This window comes from Ammospiza nelsoni, chromosome Z (assembly GCF_027579445.1).
Source record: "Ammospiza nelsoni isolate bAmmNel1 chromosome Z, bAmmNel1.pri, whole genome shotgun sequence".
Classification (NCBI taxonomy): domain Eukaryota; kingdom Metazoa; phylum Chordata; class Aves; order Passeriformes; family Passerellidae; genus Ammospiza; species Ammospiza nelsoni.
This window is the reverse complement of record NC_080669.1, coordinates 58,295,260-58,320,843: the sequence shown is the minus strand read 5'-3', so window position 1 is coordinate 58,320,843 and position 25,584 is coordinate 58,295,260. Positions and strand designations below refer to the sequence as shown.

The 25,584-nt window shown below is 38.5% G+C and overlaps 1 protein-coding gene across 1 annotated transcript; it reads left to right on the top strand.

The window, feature by feature from the left end:
* Positions 1-4,080: 4,080 nt before the first annotated feature.
* Positions 4,081-25,345, top strand: LOC132087068 (coiled-coil domain-containing protein 171-like). The gene is made up of 15 exons (XM_059493096.1): positions 4,081-4,218; positions 6,958-7,104; positions 8,252-8,344; positions 9,653-9,777; positions 11,207-11,336; positions 13,882-14,049; positions 15,719-15,907; positions 17,088-17,592; positions 18,352-18,468; positions 19,301-19,527; positions 20,154-20,333; positions 21,594-21,767; positions 22,231-22,379; positions 23,928-23,982; positions 25,223-25,345. Exons 1-15 carry the CDS (start codon positions 4,081-4,083, stop codon positions 25,343-25,345), a joined length of 2,520 nt encoding a protein of 839 aa, XP_059349079.1.
* The last annotated feature ends 239 nt before the right edge of the window (positions 25,346-25,584 follow it).

Genomic DNA, 25,584 nt, shown 5'->3' with positions numbered 1-25,584 from the left:
ATTTAGGTGTCCCTCTCCACATCTTGCTTATCACTATGTCCAGCAGTTCTTCCTTTTCCATTTCAGGGGGGAAAAAAATGCAGTCCTGTTTAAAATTTACACTATTCCCTTCCCTTCCCTTCCCTTCCCTTCCCTTCCCTTCCCTTCCCTTCCCTTCCCTTCCCGGAACCTTCCCTTCCCGGAATCTTCCCTTCCCTTCCCTTCCCTTCCCTTCCCTTCCCTTCCCTTCCCTTCCCGGAACCTTCCCGGAACCTTCCCGGAACCTTCCCGGAACCTTCCCGGAACCTTCCCTTCCCGGAACCTTCCCTTCCCTTCCCGGAACCTTCCCTTCCCTTCCCGGAACCTTCCCTTCCTGGAACCTTCGCTTCCCGGAACCTTCCCGGAACCTTCCCTTCCCGGAACCTTCCCTTCCCGGAACCTTCCCGGAACCTTCTTGGAACCTTCTTGGAACCTTCCCTTCCCGGAACCTTGCCGCAACCTTCCCTTCCCTTCCCTTCCCTTCCCTTCCCTTCCCTTCCCTTCCCTTCCCTTCCCTTCCCGGAACCTTCCCTTCCCGGAACCTTCCCTTCCCTTCCCGGAACCTTCCCTTCCCTTCCCGGAACCTTCCCGGAACCTTCCCGGAACCTTCCCGGAACCTTCCCTTCCCTTCCCGGAACCTTCCCTTCCCGGAACCTTCCCTTCCCGGAACCTTCCCTTCCCGGAACCTTCCCGGAACCTTCCCTTCCCTTCCCGGAATTTTCCCTTCCCTTCACGGAACCTTCCCTTCCCGGAACCTTCCCTTCCCTTCCCGGAACCTTCCCTTCCCTTCCCGGAACCTTCCCTTCCTGGAACCTTCGCTTCCCGGAACCTTCCCGGAACCTTCCCGGAACCTTCCCTTCCCGGAACCTTCCCGGAACCTTCCCGGAACCTTCTTGGAACCTTCCCTTCCCGGAACCTTGCCGCAACCTTCCCTTCCCTTCCCTTCCCTTCCCTTCCCTTCCCTTCCCTTCCCTTCCCTTCCCTTCCCTTCCCTTCCCGGAACCTTCCCTTCCCTTCCCGGAATCTTCCCTTCCCTTCCCGGAACCTTCCCTTCCCTTCCCGGAACCTTCCCTTCCCTTCCCGGAACCTTCCCTTCCTGGAACCTTCCCTTCCCGGAACCTTCCCGGAACCTTCCCGGAACCTTCCCTTCCCGGAACCTTCCCTTCCCGGAACCTTCCCGGAACCTTCCCGGAACCTTCTCGGAACCTTCCCTTCCCGGAACCTTGCCGCAACCTTCCCTTCCCTTCCCTTCCCTTCCCTTCCCTTCCCTTCCCTTCCCTTCCCTTCCCGGAACCTTCCCGGAACCTTCCCGGAACCTTCCCAGAACCTTCCCTTCCCGGAACCTTCCCGGAACCTTCCCCTCCCCTCCCCTCCCCTCCCCTCCCCTCCCCTCCCCTCCCCGGAACCTTCCCTTCCCGGAACCTTACCGGAACCTTCCCTTCCCGGAACCTTCCCTTCCCTTCCCGGAACCTTCCCTTCCTGGAACCTTCGCTTCCCGGAACCTTCCCGGAACCTTCCCGGAACCTTCCCTTCCCGGAACCTTCCCGGAACCTTCCCGGAACCTTCTTGGAACCTTCCCTTCCCGGAACCTTGCCGCAACCTTCCCTTCCCTTCCCTTCCCTTCCCTTCCCTTCCCTTCCCTTCCCTTCCCTTCCCTTCCCTTCCCGGAACCTTCCCTTCCCTTCCCGGAATCTTCCCTTCCCTTCCCGGAACCTTCCCTTCCCGGAACCTTCCCTTCCCTTCCCGGAACCTTCCCTTCCCTTCCCGGAACCTTCCCTTCCTGGAACCTTCGCTTCCCGGAACCTTCCCGGAACCTTCCCGGAACCTTCCCTTCCCGGAACCTTCCCTTCCCGGAACCTTCCCGGAACCTTCCCGGAACCTTCTCGGAACCTTCCCTTCCCGGAACCTTGCCGCAACCTTCCCTTCCCTTCCCTTCCCTTCCCTTCCCTTCCCTTCCCTTCCCTTCCCGGAACCTTCCCGGAACCTTCCCGGAACCTTCCCGGAACCTTCCCGGAACCTTCCCAGAACCTTCCCTTCCCGGAACCTTCCCGGAACCTTCCCCTCCCCTCCCCTCCCCTCCCCTCCCCTCCCCTCCCCTCCCCTCCCCTCCCCTCCCCTCCCCTCCCCTCCCCTCCCCTCCCCTCCCCTCCCCTCCCCTCCCCTCCCCTCCCCGGAACCTTCCCTTCCCGGAACCTTACCGGAACCTTCCCTTCCCGGAACCTTCCCTTCCCCTCGCTTCCCTTCCCCTCCCCCCAGGAGTTCTCATAGTACTGCTTTGTTCTTTCATATTTTCAAATATTTCTAGCTTTTCATTGCTCATACCTGGTCTCTTTTTGTCATCTTTGGTTTTGTTTTTATACAAGTAACATGTGTTATGACAGTAGTCTGCAGAAAGGAAGGGTTTTACCTGCACGTTTTTTCCCCTACTTGTTTTGCATTCAGAAGCTCAAACTTTCTTAATCCTTATCAAACAGAGGTATATTTCTCACACTTAAAACCCGGGGAGATGCATTTTTTTGTTGTCTAAGTAAGTAAAGTACTCTTTAAATTTGGTACAGGAGATGTACTTGTGAAACTTAAGTGTTCAGTGAAAAGACTGGAGCATTCCTGGAGTCTGTAACCTTACAAGGATGGAAGGAGACTTTCAAATTTGCCAGTGCATTATACAGCCTGATTTTTTAAAAAGATAACAAGAAATATGCACTTTCACTTATTTGGAGAACACACAAATTATACAAATCTTATGGTTGGTTTAAATTTCTCAAACTGTTTTTGTTTGGTTGAGGTTTTTGTTTGTTTTGGTTTTTGATTTCATTTTTGTTTGGTTTGGTTTTTTGTTGGGGTTTTTTTTCTGGTTTTGTTTTTATTGTGACAAATGTCAAAGAAGCCTAGTGTCAAACAAACTAGTTCTGGTGTTGGTTCTCATTTCTTTTTCATTTTTTAACTTAGCACTTCTTTATTCCTGGCATCTTGGAGCCTTTTTCACCTCATGTGGTGCTTTTGATAGAATCCCAACTTAACTCTTGGACAGAGCACCTCACTTGTGTCCTGTCTTTAGTATTTTCTCCAGACTGTTTTTCTGCTGTTCTTGAGGCTTGACTTCCTAACATGTGACAGGTCTTCCCCATCATTGTGTCCACTAATTCTCTGTGTTTTCCCACCACGTCTCTTGTTGTTTTACCCTTCTCCAGCTAGGAAGAAATTTCAGAAAAATGGGATGAATTTGAAGTTAAAATCTATTAGAAAATGGTGAATAAACACCATTTTGTATAAACACCAACATAGCTTGTTACACTCAGTAATATAAAGGGCTAATACAAAATATTTTGACCCAAAAGCCAGTTTGTGAAATGAAGCAAAGTCCCTACTAAAACTGCTTATAGGAAAAGAACTTTTCCTTGGCATTTAAGCTTTCACACAGAAATAGATGGCAGTGTTTGCCTATCTTGGGGCAGTTTCTGGGCTGAAGATTCAAATCTCTTCAGCAGGAGTAAATTTCCCCAGAAAAGCCAAGCCTTTGCTCATTAGCCCAACCTGCCTTAGGTTTTCCCCCAGTCTTTTTCATGTAGCAGGTATCTGTATTTGCTGTTACTTAAACTGAGCTTGAAATTAATTGATACAGACTAAAGTTTCACATAGACATTTGGAAATAAGCTAGCCAAGTGTTGCAGAAAAACACAATTAAGTTTCCCATGCTATAGAGGCCTCACATGAAAAAGTTGAATTTTTATTCCTTTCCAAAGGGAGAAGAGCTTTAATTTGTAAAAATTTCCAAAGCATTTCTGTGTCCTTATGTGAAAGATGCTACAGAAATACAAAATGTGATTGTTTCTCTGTAGTGATAATGGAAGTGTTAATGCTCCAGTGTTTTATAGGATATCACAATACACAGATTTTGTGTTGTGAATTTGTATTCATTATACCTTTTTTCTCTTTTTTTTCTGAGCATGCTTATTTGCAGTGCTATTTGTCTTTTTCTCTTCCCCCCCCCCCCTTTTTTTTTTTTGGTAAACAACAGTACTCAATGACAAATACCAGCAGAAAGAAGCAGAGACTGCGGAAATGATTCAAAGTTCTCAGTGGCAGTGGAAAGAGGAACAGGAAAGATTTGCAGTCGATAGAGATAACATCCTCAGAGAATACCTCAGTAGAATGGAATTCCTTATTAAAGAAAAAGCTGAAAGAGAAAGGGCTTGTAAGGTATGGTGTATTAATAGATGGAAAGTTTCATTAGATGTTGGCCGAAAGTTTTTTGGTGCAAAGTGTGGGGTGGGTTGAGGTTTTTCTGGTTTAAGGGGAAAAAAAATATCCAAATAGCTAAATACTGCAGAATACTTCTGAAGATTACAGCTTTATGAAGTTACACTTAGTGTGTAATGCTGGTTTGGGGCTTTGATGGAATGCGTTGTGGCTGTTTGTCATGGTAAACACATAACCCAAGTTATCAGTACACAGTGGTAGTGAAAACAGAGGAGCTTGTGGACAGGACCTAAGGTTCTTTTCAAGACAAGCAGAAACACAAGTCAGTTTTCATTCAAAGCTGATTCTTACACAGGTAGGGCAGGATATAGGCTGTGAACAAGATAGGTTTTCTTCTTAAGTTGCCAGGTGGAGCAGAGTAAGCTCTGAGTTCTGGCTAACAGTAAGTGGATGAGTTAGTTTGAGGAGGCTCTGGAAGAGTATTGCCTTCTGTTGTGTCCAGTGTTTTATAGAAGCTACCTTCAGAGAGTTTAATGCTGCATCAAAAGATCAAAGTTGAAAAAGTATGCTATGCTCTGTCAAGTGATGTTTGTCCTTGAAAAAGGACAAAAGAAGCAGCATATGGCTCGGGACATTGTGTTCTCTGTCAGTTCCCTGGCAGCGTTCTCTGCCAGTGGTTGTAGGGGCTTTGTTGGTTAGTGTATTAAAGCTACAAAATTGAAATGTAATTAACATGAGTAGACTAAGATTGCCATGAATACATGTAGCTCGTTAAACAGGTCAGTGTGAGATGTAGGGTTTCAGAATCTTGACGTTGCTGAATTCAGAAGTCTTTCAGAACTTTCAAAACTCTCTGAAAGGAAAATGTGATTCACTGCTAGGTGCCAAACCCTAACCTGCCTTCAGCAGTAAAAATGTTCAACTTTTCTCCTTTGCTTTTGTAGCTGTTCCCCTGCCCACCACCCTACAGTTATGTTATGTATAGTTATAAAATTCTGGGAAATAAAAAAATGCTACATCTGGACTTGGCTGCATTAATTGTTGCTTGAAAGCTTAGTTCATTTAAACTTGTCAGATAAACATCAGAAGTATCTGTGTTTATAAATTATGAGTTTGAATGTGTTGCTGTCTTTTATGTTGAGTAGTTACAGGCCTGGTTTAAATCTCCTTTAGTTATTCTGAGTTATAAAATGAAAGCTAAGGAGATTTAATTGTGGTCTTAAGACATGCAGAGAAGTGGGATTCTGAGCATGTAGGCAAATCCTGGCTTGAAAAACTGCACAAACTGTAATTCTGGCTGTGAAAATGCTGAAGTAGGCATGGCAGTCATAGAATATTTGAAATGTGTGTCTGAAACACGCCGGAAAAGTAGTCTTCTGCTTTGTGTCAGGTTCCTCTGCTTTGTGTCAGTGGTGAGCTCTGTTGGGCATATCCTGGGCCGGGATAGGAGGGTTGGATTCGATACGAAGGGCAATACCATCACCTTGTGGTTAGAGAGGAGATCATATCCCTGAACAGTTTTTTCCTTAAAATACTTGGGAGATTGTGTCGTTTACACACAGTAGAAAACCAACTAACCAAAACAAAGCAAAAAACCCCCAGCCATGTCTTTCATGAGCAAATATTTTCAGGTGGCTATGAGGATACTATTAAACAGTCATACCGCCTCCAAAAAGTTCAGAAATTCTTCAGAACTCTGAAATCCTGTTGGTCATACTGACTTGTTTAACAAGCTTCATATATGCATGACAATTTTAGTTTGCTGATGTTAATTACATTTCCAGTATAAAATGTTTTAAATTTTTTGTGGTATTTTACAGCAAAATATGTATTAATTATTTCATATTTCCCAGTTCACTTTTGTTAATATCTGGAAGATAAACTTGAAGAAATAAATATTTTTAAATCTTTCCAGGTATATATATTCGTAGAAATTGTAAATTTTGGATTATTGATTTACTTACTTATTTATTTTGCATTCTGAAGGGAAGAAACCTGTCTTGCTGGACATGCAAAGCTAGAGGATTAGCTTAAATTTGGTCCAAATTCATATGGACTATGGGGTTTTGTAGCAGTGACTTCACAGAGCTGCAGAGTCTAGTAATGTCAGTAATTCTCCCAGCCTGTAGATTAGTTGAGTTTCTGTATGCAGAAATAGAAGTGGGGACCATCTTATTTTATTCTACTGAGGGCTTCATATTTCTTAAGTTTTTAAAGTACTTCAGTTTCTACAAAGAGGAAAATCCTTTTCAGAAAAGCAGAAAATGAAATTATTTGGTCTGTGGGAGTAATTGTCTCTCAAAACATCTGACGTTTTAGCAATTAAAATCACAACAAAAATGAACGTTTGTCCCCATGTCCCCATTTTCCATAATTTCCCCAAATGCACCTTGTTTCTAGCATTGCCACTGAGCTGGGACACAGAAGAGATTGGAAGAGCTGTACTCTTTTAGGGAAAGATTTCCTGTGGAGATCTGACTCTGATTTTAGTGTTATCACAGAAGGTCATGTTCACAGTGATTTTTGGGCCAACAGAGATTTCTTGGTGGTCAATTAAAAGCATGCTTGCTGTTGGGTAAACACTTCTGTTGACATGTGCTGGCATCTGAGATTTTAAAATTCTAACATCATCATCTGATGCGGTCTCTCCTCCTCTATTGAGCTCTCTACTGCAATACTTTATCTTAGAAAAAGTACCTCTTGATGTATTTATTTATTCATGTACCTATTTATCTTTAGGAGACAAATGCTGCCCTGAACAGCATTGCCAGGAAGTTGAAGGATATGGAGGCAGAGCACGATGCCTGCAGCAAGTTTGTGAAGCTCCAGGCCAAGTGTCTGGATTTCAAGAATACACGACAGGAGTATCTCATCAAAGAACTGGAGGTAAAGCTTTCTGTCTGCTGCTGCAAGCACTGGCACAACTGAGCAGTTTCATTTTTGAAACCTCTGAGTTATGCTATGAATGCCTTGTGTTTGATTTACAAAATATGGAGCATCAGTTCACAGGAAAGGTGGATTCAGAGGTGAATGCTGTGAGCCTGACCTGAGACTGGTGTTTGAACTGCAGATGGAAAGAGGTTTATGTCACTGGGAGAGTACTCTTAGCAATATAGAGGCATAGAGGGAGTATTTGTGCAGGATTTGTGAATTTTTAAAAAAATTATTTAAACATGTTAAGCCCATAGATTTTGTGGGAGGAGGCAAAGCTTAAGCCATTTAGCTGATGCTGTTGTAGTGTAGATTTGGTGGGCTCTGTGCCATGACTTTCTCTTTAATAGGCCTTCCACAGATCTCTGTTTCTCAGTTATTTCCTTTTGTGAATATGTGAGATTATAGAGAGTTTAAATTTATTGCCATCAGCTTGTATTTAAATTTATTTATTTATTTATTTTTCAATTAGTATTTCCCTAACTGAAGTGCGTAGAGTCAACTTCAGTCTCACATACTTGCTACTTTGCTTTATTTGTCCAGAATCAATGACTTCACTTGTATCTGTGTAACTTTCGGTGTCTCAAATGACTTTTAATATTAATGTCTTTTTCTTGATCTTTGTTGCATCACTTGAAGGCAGGAGTCCTTTTGGAGTATATTGTTCTTTTCAAATCAGTCATCAGTCTAAGTGAAAATAGTTTGTTGATAGGAAACAGTGTAGTTAAAATTGCATGTGAATTTCTATTATAGCACCTCTGTAGTTACTGCTATTGTTAGAAGCATTTTTTCAATTGAAATTCCATGTCCAGGCCTTTACATGGGGATAAGTATCTGTGAGTATAAAAAATGCAGCAAGAACATAATCCTACATAAATTCTTTTAACTAAACAAAAACTTTTATTTTAATATTCTGGATATGTAATTGTTTTCTTTTACTTATTTATTGATATGAGTTTTCACAGTTCTAAAGTGCAAGTAGTTCAGATACCACAGGTTGGTTTATGGAGACCTAATAAACTGAAGAAATTAAGTTGTGTTTGCATGATGTTATCATCTTTCTTAAATATTTGGACTTAATATTTTCAAAATGTACTTTTAGGCAGAGACAGTGAAAATAAAGAAACTGGAGGAAGATGCTGCAGCAGCAAGATTAGCACATATGCAATGTAAATCTGCTACAGAAATCATGCAGGTAAACTTTTAGTTAAATATTTAGTAGAAGTTTACAATGAAACAGAAGATGAACTTGTAAAGGTACAGTCTTTGAAAAATGCCAAGCCTTCCTTGCTCCAGTAAAAACATAGATTTTTTGCAATGAGTGTCAAAACTGTGAAAGGTAATAGAAAAATATCTCCTTTTTTCAGGGGACTATCAAGTTAATAGAATAAATATTAAAATAAAATGTCACATTCTTATGTTTGAGAATTCAAAGTAGCATTGAAACAGTGAGGGGAAAGGAAATGTTTCACAATAGGTAAACTGTTGAAATGTTCTGTCTTGTATCTTTGGAATGGGTACTTAGATAATTTTGGAGATACAGTGCATACACCCAACTTCTCTAGGTGTGAGATATTAATAAATCCTGAGACTGCAGTTTCAAATTTCAGCTGAGTACATTTTGGCTTCAAAGCTATTATATCTGCAGTTACCAGAGAAGTTTGAATACATGGAAAAATGTAATATGTATACTTGTATATTAAATTCTTGTGTTATTAAACTGTATCACACAGGGTTTGATCCATTAAAGCAATTAGGGTTTATTTTAAAAAACAAGTACGAAAAACCTGTAAGATAATTGCTGAGTGATCTCATACTGACTAACAAAGCCTTCACACTGGACTTTTGAAAAACCATATGAGAAAACAAGAAGGAATATAATATTTTATTTTCTTGTTTTCTGAGTAACACCAATAAGCATTGACACTTTCTCAATTATTTTCTTAGGACCTTCTCTAAGTACAGTCACTTAGATTTCTGATTTGATGATTAAATAAGTAGTGATGATTCAGTTTTCTTGATTCCTTCTCTACTTCTACAACATACAAAGGAACTGGAGGGTAGCATTCCTTGAAGTTAGAGATTTATCTTTTATAGGTGAAAAACTGATAAGGTTTTTTTCCTTGTTTATGTACATGAACAAGCTCCATATGCGCTTTGCTTTGAGTGCAAGTGTAGTGTTTACTGTTAATTCCACACTTTTACGAGTCTGCTTAAAAAAATAGAATTCCTCTGGAAAACTTCAGTAATACAAATAATTGAAAAGAGGAAAATCCAAACTCCATGAAAGGACAACAAAATGTGCTTTTGGTCAGCATATCTATTTCTCTCTTTTTGGAACTTTATGTATTAATACGTTTTTACATTGTTCAACGCTTTCTAATTCCGTATAGAATTAATAGAATGTATTCAGCTCTAAAGTGCAGAACAGAACAGCAAACAGCAGTAAAGACCATGGTAGTCTTTCCTAACTTCCTTTAACTGCTTCCTTATAACTTGGTAGTTGAGAATTCAAGAACTTGAAGGTGCTTTGAATGAAGAGCAACGCGGCACGAGAGAAGCTTTTTCAGGGGTATCAAGGAAAGATTTCAGAGAGTCAGAAAATGCACATGAGAGAGGAAAAAAAGTGTAAGTTTCCTTTTAAAGCTGTTGTAAAGTGGCAGTAGACAGCTTGAGTACAACTTGTAGTTTACATTCCCTGCAATTTCCAGTCAGCAGAAAATCTAGTGCAATGTGCCAAACCAAACTAAAGTTCAGAACCTGGCAGTCCATTAATAACAGGCCCATATCAGTAACCAAAGGTATTGTGAATGGTACAGATAATAACTAGCCTGTTACAGATAATTTGCCAAATGAAAAATTTTGAAAATCGTAGTTATGGTAGGGTCCAGCCTCCAGTAGTGGTTGGGGTGAGTGTATGAAAACATAGCCAGCAGGTCTAGAAAAGATGGCTTTTCTATATATTGTCTTATATATTCTATTATGAAGACATTATTTTCCACTTATATGACTCAGTTGAATCTCTAAGATTCCTGTCAAGAAGTTGTATATCATTTATAGTAGGTAATCTTTGTTTTCAACTTTTGAATGGCTGTTGAATGCTCTAAATGGTTAAAAAATATTGAAATGTGTGAGAGCAGAGGAAATCTCTTGGGATGTTTTCTGCCCAGCACAGTCTCCTGTGTCTGTGGTAACAGAACTTGGAGGACCTCTCTTTCAGCCTAGAACTATATGGCTCTGTATACACAGGTGTTTATGTTGACTTACACAAGTAGTAGTGGAGAATGAAAGAAACTGTTTTTTCCTACAAGAAAGAAAGTTTGTGGCCTGAGCAACTCATACAAGATTCATGGTTATGGAGATGCTTTTTAGTAAGATACTTAAAACTTGAGCTGGAAAAGCATTTGTCATCCTCTGCAAACATAAATTTTAAGCAAGCTTTTGGTTTTACTGACACTATGCCTAAATACTCAGGCAATCTTTTTAAATTCTTCCTTGGATTCCTGTCTCTGCTTCTGTCTCCTTTATACTATTGTTTGGCCTTGTAGTTTCCTCATCAGCTGCCTGTTTAGTCATGCCAGGCACTTGATATATCTGTTTTCCTGACTGACACAGTAAACAACAGATTAAAATTCTGGGCAGTCTGCTTTAAAAGTCACTCCAGAGTAGATGAGGCATGTGGAAACCATAAGAGCAAGAACTGTACTTGAAATCAGGATTGATGATGCAAGATGTGACATGGTCTCTCTGAAGACAGCTGTTGTTTTAATTAAAATATGAAGAATTCTGTTTGTTATATGTAACTTTGAGGTCATATCCAGATAATCTTATGAATTGCATGTCATGAGGCTTGGTAGCTGAAAATATAACCTCTTGAAAAATCTTTCTTAGAAGGAATATAAAGTTCTTCATTCAATTAAGAAAGGCAAGCAGTTTCAGAATCCATGTGGTGTGCTAAAGTGGTATCTGCCAAATCCATTGATTATTCTTTAAAAGAACACAGTGCATTTGCCAAAAGTAATTTTGGTTAAAATATCTTTTTGTGGAAACTTTCCAGTTTACGAAGACAGCGTTTGTCCTCTGGTGTGCAATGGAAAGACCAGGTTGAGGAAAGAAAGGAAACTGAAGAATCCCTTGGGACGTTAGTGACTCCTCCTGGCAACTTCAGCCTGCATGAAGGCTCAATAGTAAGGAAAAAAATGTGGCACACATTGTTTAGGTGTTTTTTAAAACATACTGTCAAAATATTTACTGTGCTGAAGATTTGCTGCATTTGCTGTGCTGAGCTGTGGAAGAGCTCTGCTGTACTCTTACCATTTTTGTTAATATGCTACCTTTTAAAAAATTTAATACATGAATAAATGTAACGAATGCCTTGGAGAAGCTAATTTGAAAATGTTTTTTTAAAGTATGGGTAGGATGTACTGGTGTTTCTAATTAAGGCATTTTTTAGATACGGATTGTCATTTCACGTGAAGAATGTTCTGTCTTTCTACCCAACTTTTTTGTCAAGTTTCATTAGCTACCATTGTAGAAATGTTTATTTCTATTTCATACACTCTTTTAGTTTTAGTGCAAGTATTTGACTGTAAAAAATCCTTGAAAATTATTTCAAGCTTTCAGATGGAAAAGCAGAGGGGATTTTTTGTTGCTGTTTTGTTTTTTGCATGCTTTGCTTGGATTTGGCACATTGGATGTATTTCACTGGCTTATTTTCTGAAAACTTTCTCCTCTTATATGACCACTTTGGGCCTTTCTACTGTCTTTACTCAGCTACACCTTGAATAACAATTTTCCCATCTTTTTGCATAGCAGCATGGACAAAGGAAAGTTCTTAGCATGTTTAGAAAATCTCTCCTGTCATTGTGTGGTAACATCTGTTTTGTTTCTACTCTTAGTAATATAAAATTTTTTTGGTGGTGGCTTGGAACATTCTCCTCTTTCTCTGTCAGAGCTCTGAGCATGGAAGGTGCATGATGTCTGTTCCCTGTGGACAGGAGCCGAGACCTGCATCAGAGAGTCTTCAGATTTGTGGGTGTCTTTTGTTCAGATGATGGAGTTATTCCACACTTTGTCTTAGTGCTGTCCACTGCGCAGGCAGATCTGAAGACAAGTAAAATCAGGATCTTATCTTTTCTTTCTGGGAGAATAACAGCTTCTTCCATGCAAGCAATAATGTATTAAAAGATATTTGCTGGCCTACTTAGCCTGAAAAAGTAATTTCATCAGGCACAAAAGGAACATATAGAGAGAAAAGCAGCTGTGTGCCTTAACTACAGGCATTAATGATTGCTACTTATAACTACAAAACACAATTACAAGCTCTAAATATTATACTAGAAACTTAAAGTGCTTGCTGTTGCTGTGGTAGGAGTTTTCCTTTCTTATTCGCATTCCTTAGTAAAATATATATTATACATGACAAGAATTCAGGACAAGATTCCATTCATGATCAAGATTTCTGGTAATGGAAACAGAATTTAATGGTAGACTCAAAATTAATGTTATGTTACTGAAAGGTTAAAAAAAAGGATTGTCTCACTGTCATATTCATGGAGGTGGTTGTTTTAATTGTTTTACTCAAAGGATTTCAAACCACAAGACTGTCTGGAGCAGTGATAAAAATATTCATTTTTGGAAGAGTTGTATTAGTGGTTCCCTTATGAGATCAGGTATTTATTTATTGCCTTGGATGGCTTTGCATTTTTCCCAAAGCTGTTTGTATTTGTTTGGGAAGCCTGTGTGTGATCCTGTTTACTCCATTGAGACAGCTTTGATTTTGCTTCTCAAAATGAAAAAGCAGAAGACTGTAGCAGATAACATTTAATATATCGCTGTTGGTCTTTGCTATACTTATGCTTAAACTGTGTAAAAACATCAGTGCATTTCCTTCCCTTAATTTTCCCTTCATGCTTTCCTGACCTGTACAGTATTTTTTCATATTTTATACCATTCTGTGCTCCCTATGTTCTTTCCACAGTAGTCTGATAATCTTATATTGATCTCTGACTGTACTGATACAATCTTCATGGCATTTGAGAAACATTAAGATAACATTTCTATTAACTTAATCAAAGTAATCTAAGGCACTTGTATGTACTAAAAGTATGAAGAATTGAATTTCTACTGCATGCCGTTGTTACTAAAATTTATTTATAACCTGAATCAATTTATTATACCACTGATTAAAATCACTGTAAATAAATGAGGCACAGCTTGTGGAGTTTGGTGGAGCTGTAGGACTATTTTGGGCGGCTATTTAATCATATATAATCCACGCAAAACAAAATTTTAAAATAATTTAGAGTGTGTTTTGCTGCCAAGCCAACTGGACAGTTTTCTGTGTGCTGTGCAGGTGTTGGGGCACAGTTTGAATGCACCTCAAAGTATTAACATGGGTAAATGAACTGCATCCACTGAGAGCATGGAAATTTTTATCTGTGCCAGGTCATGATTGTGGCCCCCACAGGACTGGGATTTATTCACATACTTTATATACATACTGTGTCTAATTTGATAAATTTTGTGAAATCTATTTCCTTACTTTGCTGTAATATTATGCAATTATGGCTGCAATTATTAGAAATTAACTGAGGAATTTTGTAAATCTGTGAGAATGAACTTTGAGGGCTTGTTTTCAGCTGCATGCAGCACTGCTACTACACATATGATGCATCTCTTTTGATTTTAACATTGCCCAGATACAGCAATTAATTTTCCTTTGTGTTTCAGAGGGAGATGTCTATCCTCCTGAACTTATACCAGAGCATGGCAAATGCCCATGTGCTTACCAGACAGACAACTGTCCCCCTGGAAGAGTTACCTTGGACAGAGCTTTGTGCACTCTTGCTTGAGAATGTTGAAGCCCTGATCTTGAACTTCCACAAGGCTAACGAGAGGGTGAGTGTCCCCAAGCATCAGCTGCCTCTGCTGAGCTCAGTGACATTTGTTCACACTGCAGTCTCATTAAAAAGGACTGATATTCATCCCCCCAAAAGGATTTGGACACTAACAAATAAACACCGTTTATTTTGGCTTGTCCACAGCTCAGTTTGATGCTGTTGCTGTGGGCCTTTAGATGTGACTGGAGTGTGCATCGAATCTCTCAGCTCCACCTTCTGTGCAGGACATTCTGAAAGGAGTATCTGATCCTAGCCACAGGGACCTAATTAAAAGACAATAAATTCATCTTACTGATGAAGAAATTCACAGAATGTAGTCATTTACAGTCATAAAGCAAGTCTTTATTTTACCATAATCCATTGGCAAAATACGCTTTCTCCAGGAATACCATTTTTAAATTATGTATTTATGGTTCAGATCTACTATTTGAAAGAATGCCAGTGTGGGGTTTTTTGTTTAATTGTAACTTTTGGATTATGACATTTTTAGAAATACCTATTATAAAACATGTCAGCATTTGTGTGAAGGAGGAGCTGTACTTTTCTGCATGATAATAATTCAAGTGAGGTTACATGACCTCTCCTCCCAGAAAACCTTGAGTTTTTAGGAAAAAAACCACACTTTTTAAATAAGTCAGCTGGCTCCAGAGACTAAGGTAAGAGTGGGTAAGCCACTCTTTAGGGTTTCACTTTGTTTTCTGGTTTATTTCTCTTTTGAAGTAGAAGAGGAAAGGGAAGAGAAGGGAAGGGAGTGAATATTGTTGACAGTGTTTGTGGGGCTTGTATCTTTTTGTGCCTGCTTTTTAATTAAGCATTTTTATTGAGACTGATCATGAGGTCTGTAGGGCTCTTCTCATGTACTTAGCATCTTTTCTGGGATTTTAGACTGTGTTGTACAAAACTTTTTTTCCTACAGTTCAGTGTGATCTATCTGGAAGTGTCTTGCTAATATTTTCTAGTAACAAAGTGCAAGTGCGTGCATGTGGAGATCATTGTTGGCTTGGTTCATTCCTCCATTTGGTTTGCATGGGATGTGCAGTGTTAAACCACAGGAGTGAATCCTTTCATGCTTGTTGAAAACACATCATAAACTTATGAGCTATTTGTAAAGAAAACATTCTCTATGTTAGAATCCCCTGAAATTGTTTTAAAACTTAGTAATAATCTGGAATGTCTTGGCTTTTCAAAAAAACAAAACCCCAAAAAAAACCAAACCAAAACCAAAAAAACCTCCACCAAAACCCAAAAAAAACCCCAAAGAAAACAAAAAAATGCCGTTTTTAATTATTGTTTGCAATCATCACAAACTTCTAAAGGATATACTTGGATTACTGATTTACTAAAACTTGCTGAATTCGCTGAAATTGAATACAAGTTTTTAAAAAAAGTGTTTTAAGTGCCTGGTTCAGGTTTCCTGCAAAGAAGGTGACAAATATCTGCAAGGTGGTATAAGGATGGCAAAACCAAAACCAAATAAAATACTTGTTTCAAAATATATTTCAGTTTTGTTTTGAGAACCAAGTAATTAATCTACTATGATAGGGTTTTTCATAGTTTTAATGAAAATATTAAAGAAATCACAGTTTAGGTTTTATGCTGAAATAGTCTGTGTTTAACTTAAAGTGAAAACGTAAATAATAATTTCTTCTTAAATTCTTGTCACACAGATATCTCACCTAGAACATACTTGCAAGCAAAAGACTGACACTATGAACAACCTTCTGCAGAACCAGGAGGATGCTTTTAAGAAAATGTCTGAACAGTTTAAAGCACAGGAACATTTATGGCAGAAAGAAAAGCAATATCTTGAAGAGCAGTACTCAAATCGCCTTGCAGAAATTCAAGCCAGAGCACAGGTATGGTGCTGTGAACTTCTAATTTTTTTTCTTGTAACATTTAATGGATTATTTTAGTAGTTTAAGTCCCTTAGCAGTTTAAGGTCATTTGGGAATTATTAAAGTGTATTTTTAAACTAAAAACCCCACAAACAACAAACCAACCCCTTGCAGGATAATATTAACATCACTTTAAATAAGAAATAACTTACTTTGTTGAAGCATTTGTTGAAGAGAATTTGGTCTACAGCCCCAACTGAGAAGCCTTATTTCGTCTACAGATGATAGTATTTTTTTCTGAGAATGTTAAAGCTGTAAGATCGATTTTCCTTTTTTTAAGAATTACTGAGGGCAGCTGATACTTTTTCAGCATCATCATGTGCAGAGATTGTATGGAGTAACAATAATGTGGTGTTACCTGTGGATCAATGTAGTTACTTATGTACTGACCCTAAGAACAGTGGTGGATTTCAACAATGTTAAGCGGCACTGCTTTACTGATACTACAGTGAAAAGTTGTTTTAAAGTGTAAAACTGTCAGTGCTTGTTAGATGAGTTATTTGCAATCCAAAATGTTATTCCACAAAAACTATTTATTGTCTTTACTATCCCCTTCCTTCACACCTGTTTCAATTAAAAGCATTGTGAATAAAGGAAATAGATGTGCCTTTTTATTTGTGAGTTACTGCAACTTCACAGAATAATGCTGTATTTGATGCAGATTTCAGGGCTGGAAGTCTTTGCATGGTGAAAGCTTTAATTTGTGTAGTTTCATATTCCAGCCTTCCTTACATTTTTCCTTACACTGGTTTTCTGCTTGGTAGAGCAGTGTTCTCTCTGAAATTGGAGAATGTTACTACTATTGTTAAGTCAACCCCTAAAAGTGTATTGTGGGCAGACAAGTGGTGTTGGACCTTCTGTTAGCTGTCACAGTATTGGTGAATTGCAGTCAGAAATCAGGAGTCCATTTGCAGTTGATGATCATGTAAACTTCCCTCCCACCATTGCTTTGGTGTCATATATCTGATTCTGTAATTTTTTACTAGAAGAGATACTTTTATCACTATCATTACTAACAATTTTTATTCCTTTAATGAATCATTTGAATGGCAAAACTAAGAATTTTCTTTTTGCTCTCATCTAGGTAAAAACCATCTAGTTAATATTTCTTCCATTTTTGTTTGGTTTGTTTCTGTTGCAGGAATGTGAAGAAAGGGAGCAGAAAAACAGGCAAAAACTGTATGGCCTTGAACAAATGTGCGCACAACTGACCCAGGAAAACAATTCCATGAAAAATACATTATCAAGTGGTCACAAGGAGTGCTCACCCCTGCTTGCAGCCTGTGCGCTGCTGTCAGGGGCTCTGTGCTCTCTCTATGGCCGACTGTGCACTATGCCTTACCAAAGAGACATTCTCCAGGAACAGATGAACCAGCACCAATTATTGAACCAGAAGATCATCAGCCTCCTTTATGCTCTCCCTACTGTGGTAGAAAGAAACCAAGACGAAGGCAGGCTGAGGCAGAGAAGAGCCAAGAACCTGGTTTATGTGTTCCGAAGAGCTGTGATTGCAGTTCTGGCTGCTAACAGGCTGAGGGCTCTGGCCCGATATTCTTGTACCTTTTTTGTCTGGACGGATGGCTCCAGAGGAAGCACTGGAATTCAAGTTTGTGTGGGAGAATCCAGAGGCAGGCATCCTGTGCCACGTAAGTGAAATGTTCTTAAAATGTTATGTCAAATTACATGCTTAGGGAATAACAAAGAGCAATATTATTGTTATTGCTAGGTCATAAAGACATATTTAATGACATTCTGACAAATATTATTTATGGATTTATGTTTTTTATGTTTCTTCATGAAGTATTTCACTCTAAGAGCAAATGCCTACTCTTATGTTAAGCATTGCAAATAAAATTGCAATTATGCACATGAACTCAACGCTATCTGATATCCTTGATATTTGTGTTACGGATTTCATAACCAGGCGCTGCAGCATCTTCTCTGTGGTAAATATCTTGCAATGTTCCTAAATTATTAACTGTCACCTTTTTTTTTCTTTTGAAAAAGTATTTCCTCTTTTTTTGGTAATAATTTCTAATACCTATTTCCTACCAAAATTCCTGCAATTTTCCACAAAAATTGCTTTCTGATTCAGGTAAAATATTAGCATAGGATTTTGAAATTTTCTTTTGAGGTTATATCTACTTGCCTCTTTCTGTTGCCAGACCAGTTTATACTTCCCTCTAAAAGGATAAATAGAATCAAAAATGTTTTGCCAATTAGAAGATTCATCTACTTTTTTTTTTAAAAGTAATTGTGGAAGCATGCTTAAAACAGTCTAAATTGTTCTGTCTAATTTGTTGTTTATAGGCTTATTTTTGGTTAATTTCTGAAAGAGCTGGAGATAGCAGTGTGCCATATCTTAGTGATTCAGTTATCCTGCTAGCTGCAATTCACTTCCACAGGTTTTGGAGAGGAAGGAGTTGACTGTATGGAAGCACTTCATTGGTTGACTAGCTCTAACCTCTATACTGCAATAATCAGTTCCATCTCGGAACTGCAGGATGTTCTCAACAACCAAGGTAATTTTAACTGTGTATTGTTGTAGCAGAAATATATTTTCAAAATAAGTAAGTCAGGTTGGTTATATAATTTCCATTTTTATGATTTTATCTAAACTGTTCTGGATCGCAGCTCTGAAGAGGTATTTCTGAATATTTATGATAGACGCCTTTGACTAGAGATTATATCCTGAGCTAGTCAATACAAATTTTAGTGGGACTGTTTCCCTGAAGGAGTAATTTCATTGCAGGATTAAATAATAACTCTTTTCTGCATTCTCTGAATGATCACATCTCTGTACTGTTGGAACAGATTAATTTTCTTTAACAGCTGATATGATATTTTATCCTTTCAGTATATAGAGCCATGGAAGCTGAAGGCTGGGAGAGTGTTTATGGAGTTTATTTACAGTGATAACTGATACAGGCTCCCTTGGTTCATCTGCATTGCTGCCATCCCTGGTTCTTTATTAAACTCTACTTTTAGAGTCCCCACATTTTTGTCACAGAAAAAAGGATATTGGAAGAGGGATAATTTATGTGAATAAAGGGAAACAGCAGGACAAAGACAAGGTGATGCATTTTCCAAAAGGCTAAACACTAAATTGGTATAAAAGTTGCCATTGAACCAAATTTGTTTAGATTTAGTTTCAGGCATTTTCTTCTTTGATCATGCTGTTTTCAATAAATTGAAAATCAAAAAGCAAAGTTTGAACAGTGTTTCAGATTCAGTATTCTGTGTTTCAGAATATTTACAGGTTCCATCTTGTATCAATGAAAAAGAATGGTATATTACAAGAAATGGGAACTAATAACCTGCTTGATGTTTCCTTTGTGTTGTTGTTTCTTAAAGATGCAGAGTCCTGGCTTTCTGGACACTCACTTATCGGTGCAGCCAGGAGCTGCTTCGCAAAACTGATGGACAACCTGAGCGTACTGATGGAGACAGTTCAACGGAACGCTTGTGGGTATAGACCTTACCTGGAGAGGGACTCCCTGATACAGAGGCTGGCTCGTGGGCTCCAGAGAGTAAATGCCCAGGCCCTGGAAGCTGGATTGTATGACAGACTGCCCAGCACAGTAAGCGGATTACAGTCCTCCTTCAGGAAAATAGAAGGTTTACAGCAATGGTGAAGCTCCCTTGATAGCACCATTTATTTTGTTTCAGGCTGGTTATGAGTCCATGACAATGAAGTACCACTGTATGGACACTCAGAAGTAGATTTGTCACACATTAGAGTGTGAATAGGTCTTTTTGTTTATTGTCAAAGAATTTTTGGAGGAGTGTTAGTGTATCCAAGTAAAATATTTTTTTCCAAGTTCTATCACATCTGTTTTAGCTTATAAGAACAAATTTGCCTGTGGCTTGATATGTTAAGGTTGCTTTTTATTATTGTTTTCTGTTTTCTCATGTTTACCATCCTTTCTTTCAGTAAAGATAACCTTCCCTTTAACCAAAATGAAAAGACAAACACTTTCTCTCATAATCTTTTATAGTAGACTTTAGGTGAAAATAGTAATTCTTTGTAAACAGAATTTTCAGTAACCCTTGGTAGGTGACAGGTTCAGACTTTTGTGTATGTCTTTTAGAGAGAGAGGAAAAAATGATAGTTTTGTCTTCACTTTCTTGGGTCCTAAATATGATTTATTTTATTGCTAAAATAGCAGATTTTATAGCCCATCAACTTGTTTTTGTTTGCTGACAGAGAAACATAGCAATCTTGCAGCAAGAAATATTTGGATTTTTACGAAGGCTTCATGCAGCAGAGGTAGAGTCCCACTCACTGCACCTGCAGCTTGCAGAATGTGGATGGGCTTTCAGTGAGATGCAGAAAGATGCTGAAGAAGCCTGCAGACTGCAAGAGCAATTAAATGAACTTCAGTGTGTAAGTACATTTGACTTGGAGACTCTCTTGCTTAAAAGAGATTCTCCTTTCTACACATTTTTTATTTGTTTTATTTTGGAAAACAAGCATAAAATTGATTTACTTTCAATAGAATTTTCCAGAAAACTTGTCCAGTAAATGCCACTAAACTAGAAGACAGATGTATTTAGAAATACCCTTTTTCCACTGGAGTTTCCTTTTGATTTGTAGAAGGAGGTATCCTGTATAAATTACAGTTTGGCCTTCAGCAATCCGGGTTCTCCCATTTGTTGGAAATGTTGATGTGATTTATGTATCCTAAAAGAAGATTTCACTTCCACAGAGTAAAGTCAGCTGGAATGAACATATTCAATAAGACTGTTCATGAGAAGTTCATGAAATATAAATTTAGCAGTTTAAACTCTGAATGGATGTTGATGAATAACATAGTAATGGATGTTGTTATAATAAATACAATACCAATTTTAGTGGGTCTGTTTCCCTGAAGAAGTTACTTTATGGCAGGGGAGAAAAAGCATTCTCCAACATTCTCAGTAGCACAAATACCCAAAATTCCCCTGAGTCTTTTGCTGTTGCTGATTGACTTACTGAAACACTGTGGGTTCCCTAACCTGAAGCCTAGTTGGTAGAACCTGTCAGTGTGTCCCAATCCAAACACTTCCAAGCAGATAATATCTGCTAAATAATGTCTCACCCATTGTCCTTCCTGTTCCTAGCTAGTAAAATGGATTTTTTCTTACTCAAAAATCTCTAATCATCTTCAGGTTTGTTCTTAACAGGTTTTATTCCCTTAGTGGTTTTGGGACAGTTAGATGAAAGTTGTCACATTTTAGGTTGTAGTTGAAATATAGATGACAACTTTCCTTGAAGAATTATTTCTTATGTCTGGAACAGTTCTTGGAGGAGAAGAACAGTCGACAAAGGTGTTTACAAGGATTAATAAGCTATCCACTAAGTTTCTGAACACTGATCTGCGTATTTTTCCTTCTAAATATTGAAGTTGTGCATCCTAGGGTGCTACTTTGACAAGAATAATGAATGCCAAGACTTTACATGAACGTTCTTTTTGAAAAACACAGTAATTAACTGGTCTGCCATTTTACTGTTCAGTGATTTGTCTTCATGTTAAAAAAATCTCAATACTAATCCTAAGCACGCATTTGTTTTGGAATTTGGTGGGTTTGCAAGTGAAACTCACTTAGTGGTAGGGAAAGCACTGAATATAATTACAGAATCAGGCAAACTTCTTTCTCTTTCCAGAGAATCAACCAAGACAATATACATAAGGAGTTAGATAATGCTTTGCAGCGTGAGCATGAGGCAAAATTGCTTCTACAAGAACACCAGCGACGGATTCAGGAGCTGAGTAATACACTGGAATTGCACTCATGTGCCAACAAAGATAGAAGCCAAGTCTCCAATGTACCTCTGATGGTAATGTTATTCTTCTGGAACAGTCACCAGAGCTTTACCTTCTGTTAAATAAGCCAAATAGTGCAGTCCTTGTATAAATAAAATAACAGGAGTAAATACACACACCACTCAGTCTTCTGAGAATTTTAAGCTACTGAGAAAACACTTCAAAGACTCAATTTTTTTCTTAAGCCATGGATGTTTTATTTTTAACAATTTAAGAAAAAGTCTTCAGTGAGGGTTTGATTTGGGCTTTTTACCTACAATCATTTTGTTTTCTAAAACTTATTTATACGTGGCAAATATACTAAAAACTGTGGGGATTATGAGTCATTAATGCTTTTGTTAGGAAATTCATAAAACCGTAGTATGCAGTGGTCCAAATCTACTTCACAATAAATTTGTCTTCCATGTTGGTCAGTAGCTAGTGGCATAAAGTGAAGTTTATTTGGGCTAAAATAGCAACTCTGCTCTCTGCTGGCAGAGCCTCTCTAATGCAGCGGAGGAACTGAGGAGAAGAGACCAAGTTCTGGATCACCACAATAGACTCCTGAAAGACACAGAGCAGTACCGGCAGCGGCTGCAGGAGACTCTCCAGGAGGCAGAACGTGCCATCCAGGAACAGGGAGCAATGTGAGCCCTGGGGCATGGGGGATATCGCTTGAAATGTATAAAAATTTAAATTCCTACTTCCATGAGCAGCATTTTAGCCCTGGACAGTGTAAGGTTAGAAGAGTAAAGTACATCTGTCTCCTTTTTTTTTGAAATTCAGACATAGTCTTCTAAAAACAAAAGTGTTAGTTCAAAATAGTAGGTCATACATTTTATGCAGTTATCCCATAATAGTGCTCCACATGCTGGGTGCTGAAATATCTGGCAAACAAAACACCTGTACGATTTTACTGATCTGATATCTCTTTGGCAGATCCTTAAAGTTCTGTTTATTTAAGAAATGATTGTTAGTTCTCTGTGTTTCCATGCCATTTTGTTATAGACAGATACAATTTATTTATAGTAAGTACAGAATCATCAGCTAGGGGACAAGTCTTCGCTGCCAAAGGGACTGAAACCCATTTTGGACCTAGCCTTTCCTTTGGTACAAGACAGATCTTCCAGCTGATTTCAGGGAGTTTTGGATTTACACCTAATCCCCATACCACTTACACCACAACGTAGAGTGGAAGGAAAGGCTCAGGCACTGGTTTTGAAAAGACTGGTAGTCAAAAGGAGCCCCCATGACTTGAAGGAGCTTATTACTAACCAATTCTTACACCATGTGGTCAGATTAAAAAAAAAAACCAACAACTTTGCAGACTTTGTTTTCTAATACTTACCGTAGTATGAAGCATGTAATATGAATATTGTTGTTCCATGGCTAGGATCTAAAAAAGCTTTAGTCATACGTGGGTTCATTTGACCTCTGAAGACCAAAATCTGAGAAGCTTTAAGGGCTTTATGCACGAGGGAAATAATGCCATTTGTATAATCCTCAATGAAATGTTTAACAAGCTAATGAAAATGACAAATTTTATTTGGTAGGATTTGATCAAAGCAGCTGTCACCTGCAGAAGGATTTGTTCTAGAAAGCTTGTCCTTTCCATCCAAATCACCCCAATCTATTTTGGACATTCTTCTTTGTGGCCACACATATATCCAGAAAAGATTTTTTTCATGTGAAGAGACTTTAAAAATGGCTTTTTTTTTCTGTGTATAGCAACTGAATATCAACAAAGACAACTTTCCCTTCATTGTTCTAGCAGCTCTTCACAACAAATAGGGGTTTTTTCTCCCTTTGGAACATATAAGCAAAGCAGATGAAATAAACAGAATCTGTCAGTGTTTTCCAATACAAGAATATAATACCATCCTGCTAGAGACTTTTAATGACCTCTATATCCAAGCCATGATAGTTGTTCATTGATAGGCATATAATTACATTAATTTTAATTGCTTATTCTCAACAGAAGCATCTTCTATATGGAAATGCACCAAATGCACCAATATGAACTGTTTTTAGTATTTCCATTGGAGATATGAAAAAGAGAGAAAATCTTAACAGTTTATCAGCAATTATTTTACAAGACATCAAAACCATAAAGTAACTGAAGATTAATTTCTACATTGGAAGAGCTTCAGTTCTATAAAGTTACTCCATTGTTTTGTTTGTTTCTTTTATGATAGAGATGAAGAGTTGATCATTAATCATGTGAAAGCTGTGGAGGCCACCATGAATGAGGTAAGAATTTGAAGTGCTCCCTCTGATTTGTGTTCCAAACATGCCAAACCCTTAGAACTGTTTATCCTCAGGGGAGGAGAAAAGTTGTTGCAAAGCAACTTCCTTTCCTTAGAGTTGAAGTTTCCTCCCTCAACTTCTACCATCTTAAAAACTGTAGTGGAATAAAATGCAAGTTTGTAGTATACACACAACTCGTTATAAATGTAGAAGTTATGACAAAATTTCACTTTCCTTCCCTCGCTGAGCACTATTTCTGGTTGCCAAGACTAATGCAACATACAAAAAAATTGTGATTGTTGTGGTTAACCCTCTGCTGAATAATGAGAGATCACATACTTGGTGGCCATAAAATATTTGGCTTTGTGTCTGCTACTTTAACCTCTGAAACATTATAAATAGGAAAAGAAAATGCAGGAAGTCATAATCTGTGGTCAGAAACTTCCATGGTATTTTTTTAAAGCTCATTTTAAATTTAATAATAATCTCAAGTTTTCTCTCTGACTTGTACAAGTGTAGCCTGGTATAGGACTATTTGAAGGTCCAACAAAGCTGTACATATTAATTATTTAGGAGAAAGGAATATTTTCAACTGTAGCTCTGATGGCAGATGGTTTTATAACTGCTTTTAATCTACAGCAGTGCCAAGCAAAAGAAATGTTTTCATTACCTTGGAGTGTCGATTTCCCTTACTACATCTTTAATTCCTAGCAAAATGGGAATCTCTTCTTTATTTTACTGTCTGTATTCACAAAAACTGTTGTTAACTTTATTTTCAGATACCTTTTTCAAGTCTATTTCCTAAAATGCTCATTGAAAGTGACAGAACCTAAACTGCGTGTTTCACCTACAGCAAACTGTGCTGATAGGAAATTTCCTTTGTGCCACCACCATCTTCATACTGACTTCTTTCAAACTTTGGAAGTGAATGTCATGCAGCAACTGCTGTGTTTTTACAGTAATACATACATCGTGCCATGTTCTTGGCCTTTCTCTTTTCAGGGCAGGGTAGTTGGTTTTTTTGTTGTTGTTGTTGTTTTGGGGTTTTTTTTGGTATCATTCTCTCCTAGCACTGTGAATGAGAGATTTATTTGCAATGAAAATTCAATCAGTCGTACTTTATTCATCGATGTTAGGTCCGGTGATTAATGCAAGTCCACTCAACGGGCTCAAGGGGACACAGTTCATCCCCGCTGGTGTCTGAAGGAGAATAACCACTGATGCTGGGGTATTTTCCCTTTAGGTCAGAGAAGAGGCTGTGGCATCAGATGCTGCAGCAGCCATGCCACTCCCCAGCCTGAAGACCCTTTCAGAGGAAGCAATGAGAGACAGGCCAGAGGCTAGATCATTCCAGGTTAGAGTCTAAAACCAATCCTGTTGTTTTTTTCATTATTATTTTCATTCTTTCTTTTGCATCTGAGCTACAACAGGCAGACAGATTATGCTCTGAGCATGTGGAGAACAAGTATTGCAGTCAACAGTTGAAAGAATTTCCATGTATACTCTTGCACATGGTATTTCAGAGATAATGTCAGCTTTCAGTTTTGCAGTTACAGTATTAAATAATGGATGGGAAAACAAAAATGGACAGAAATATATATATTT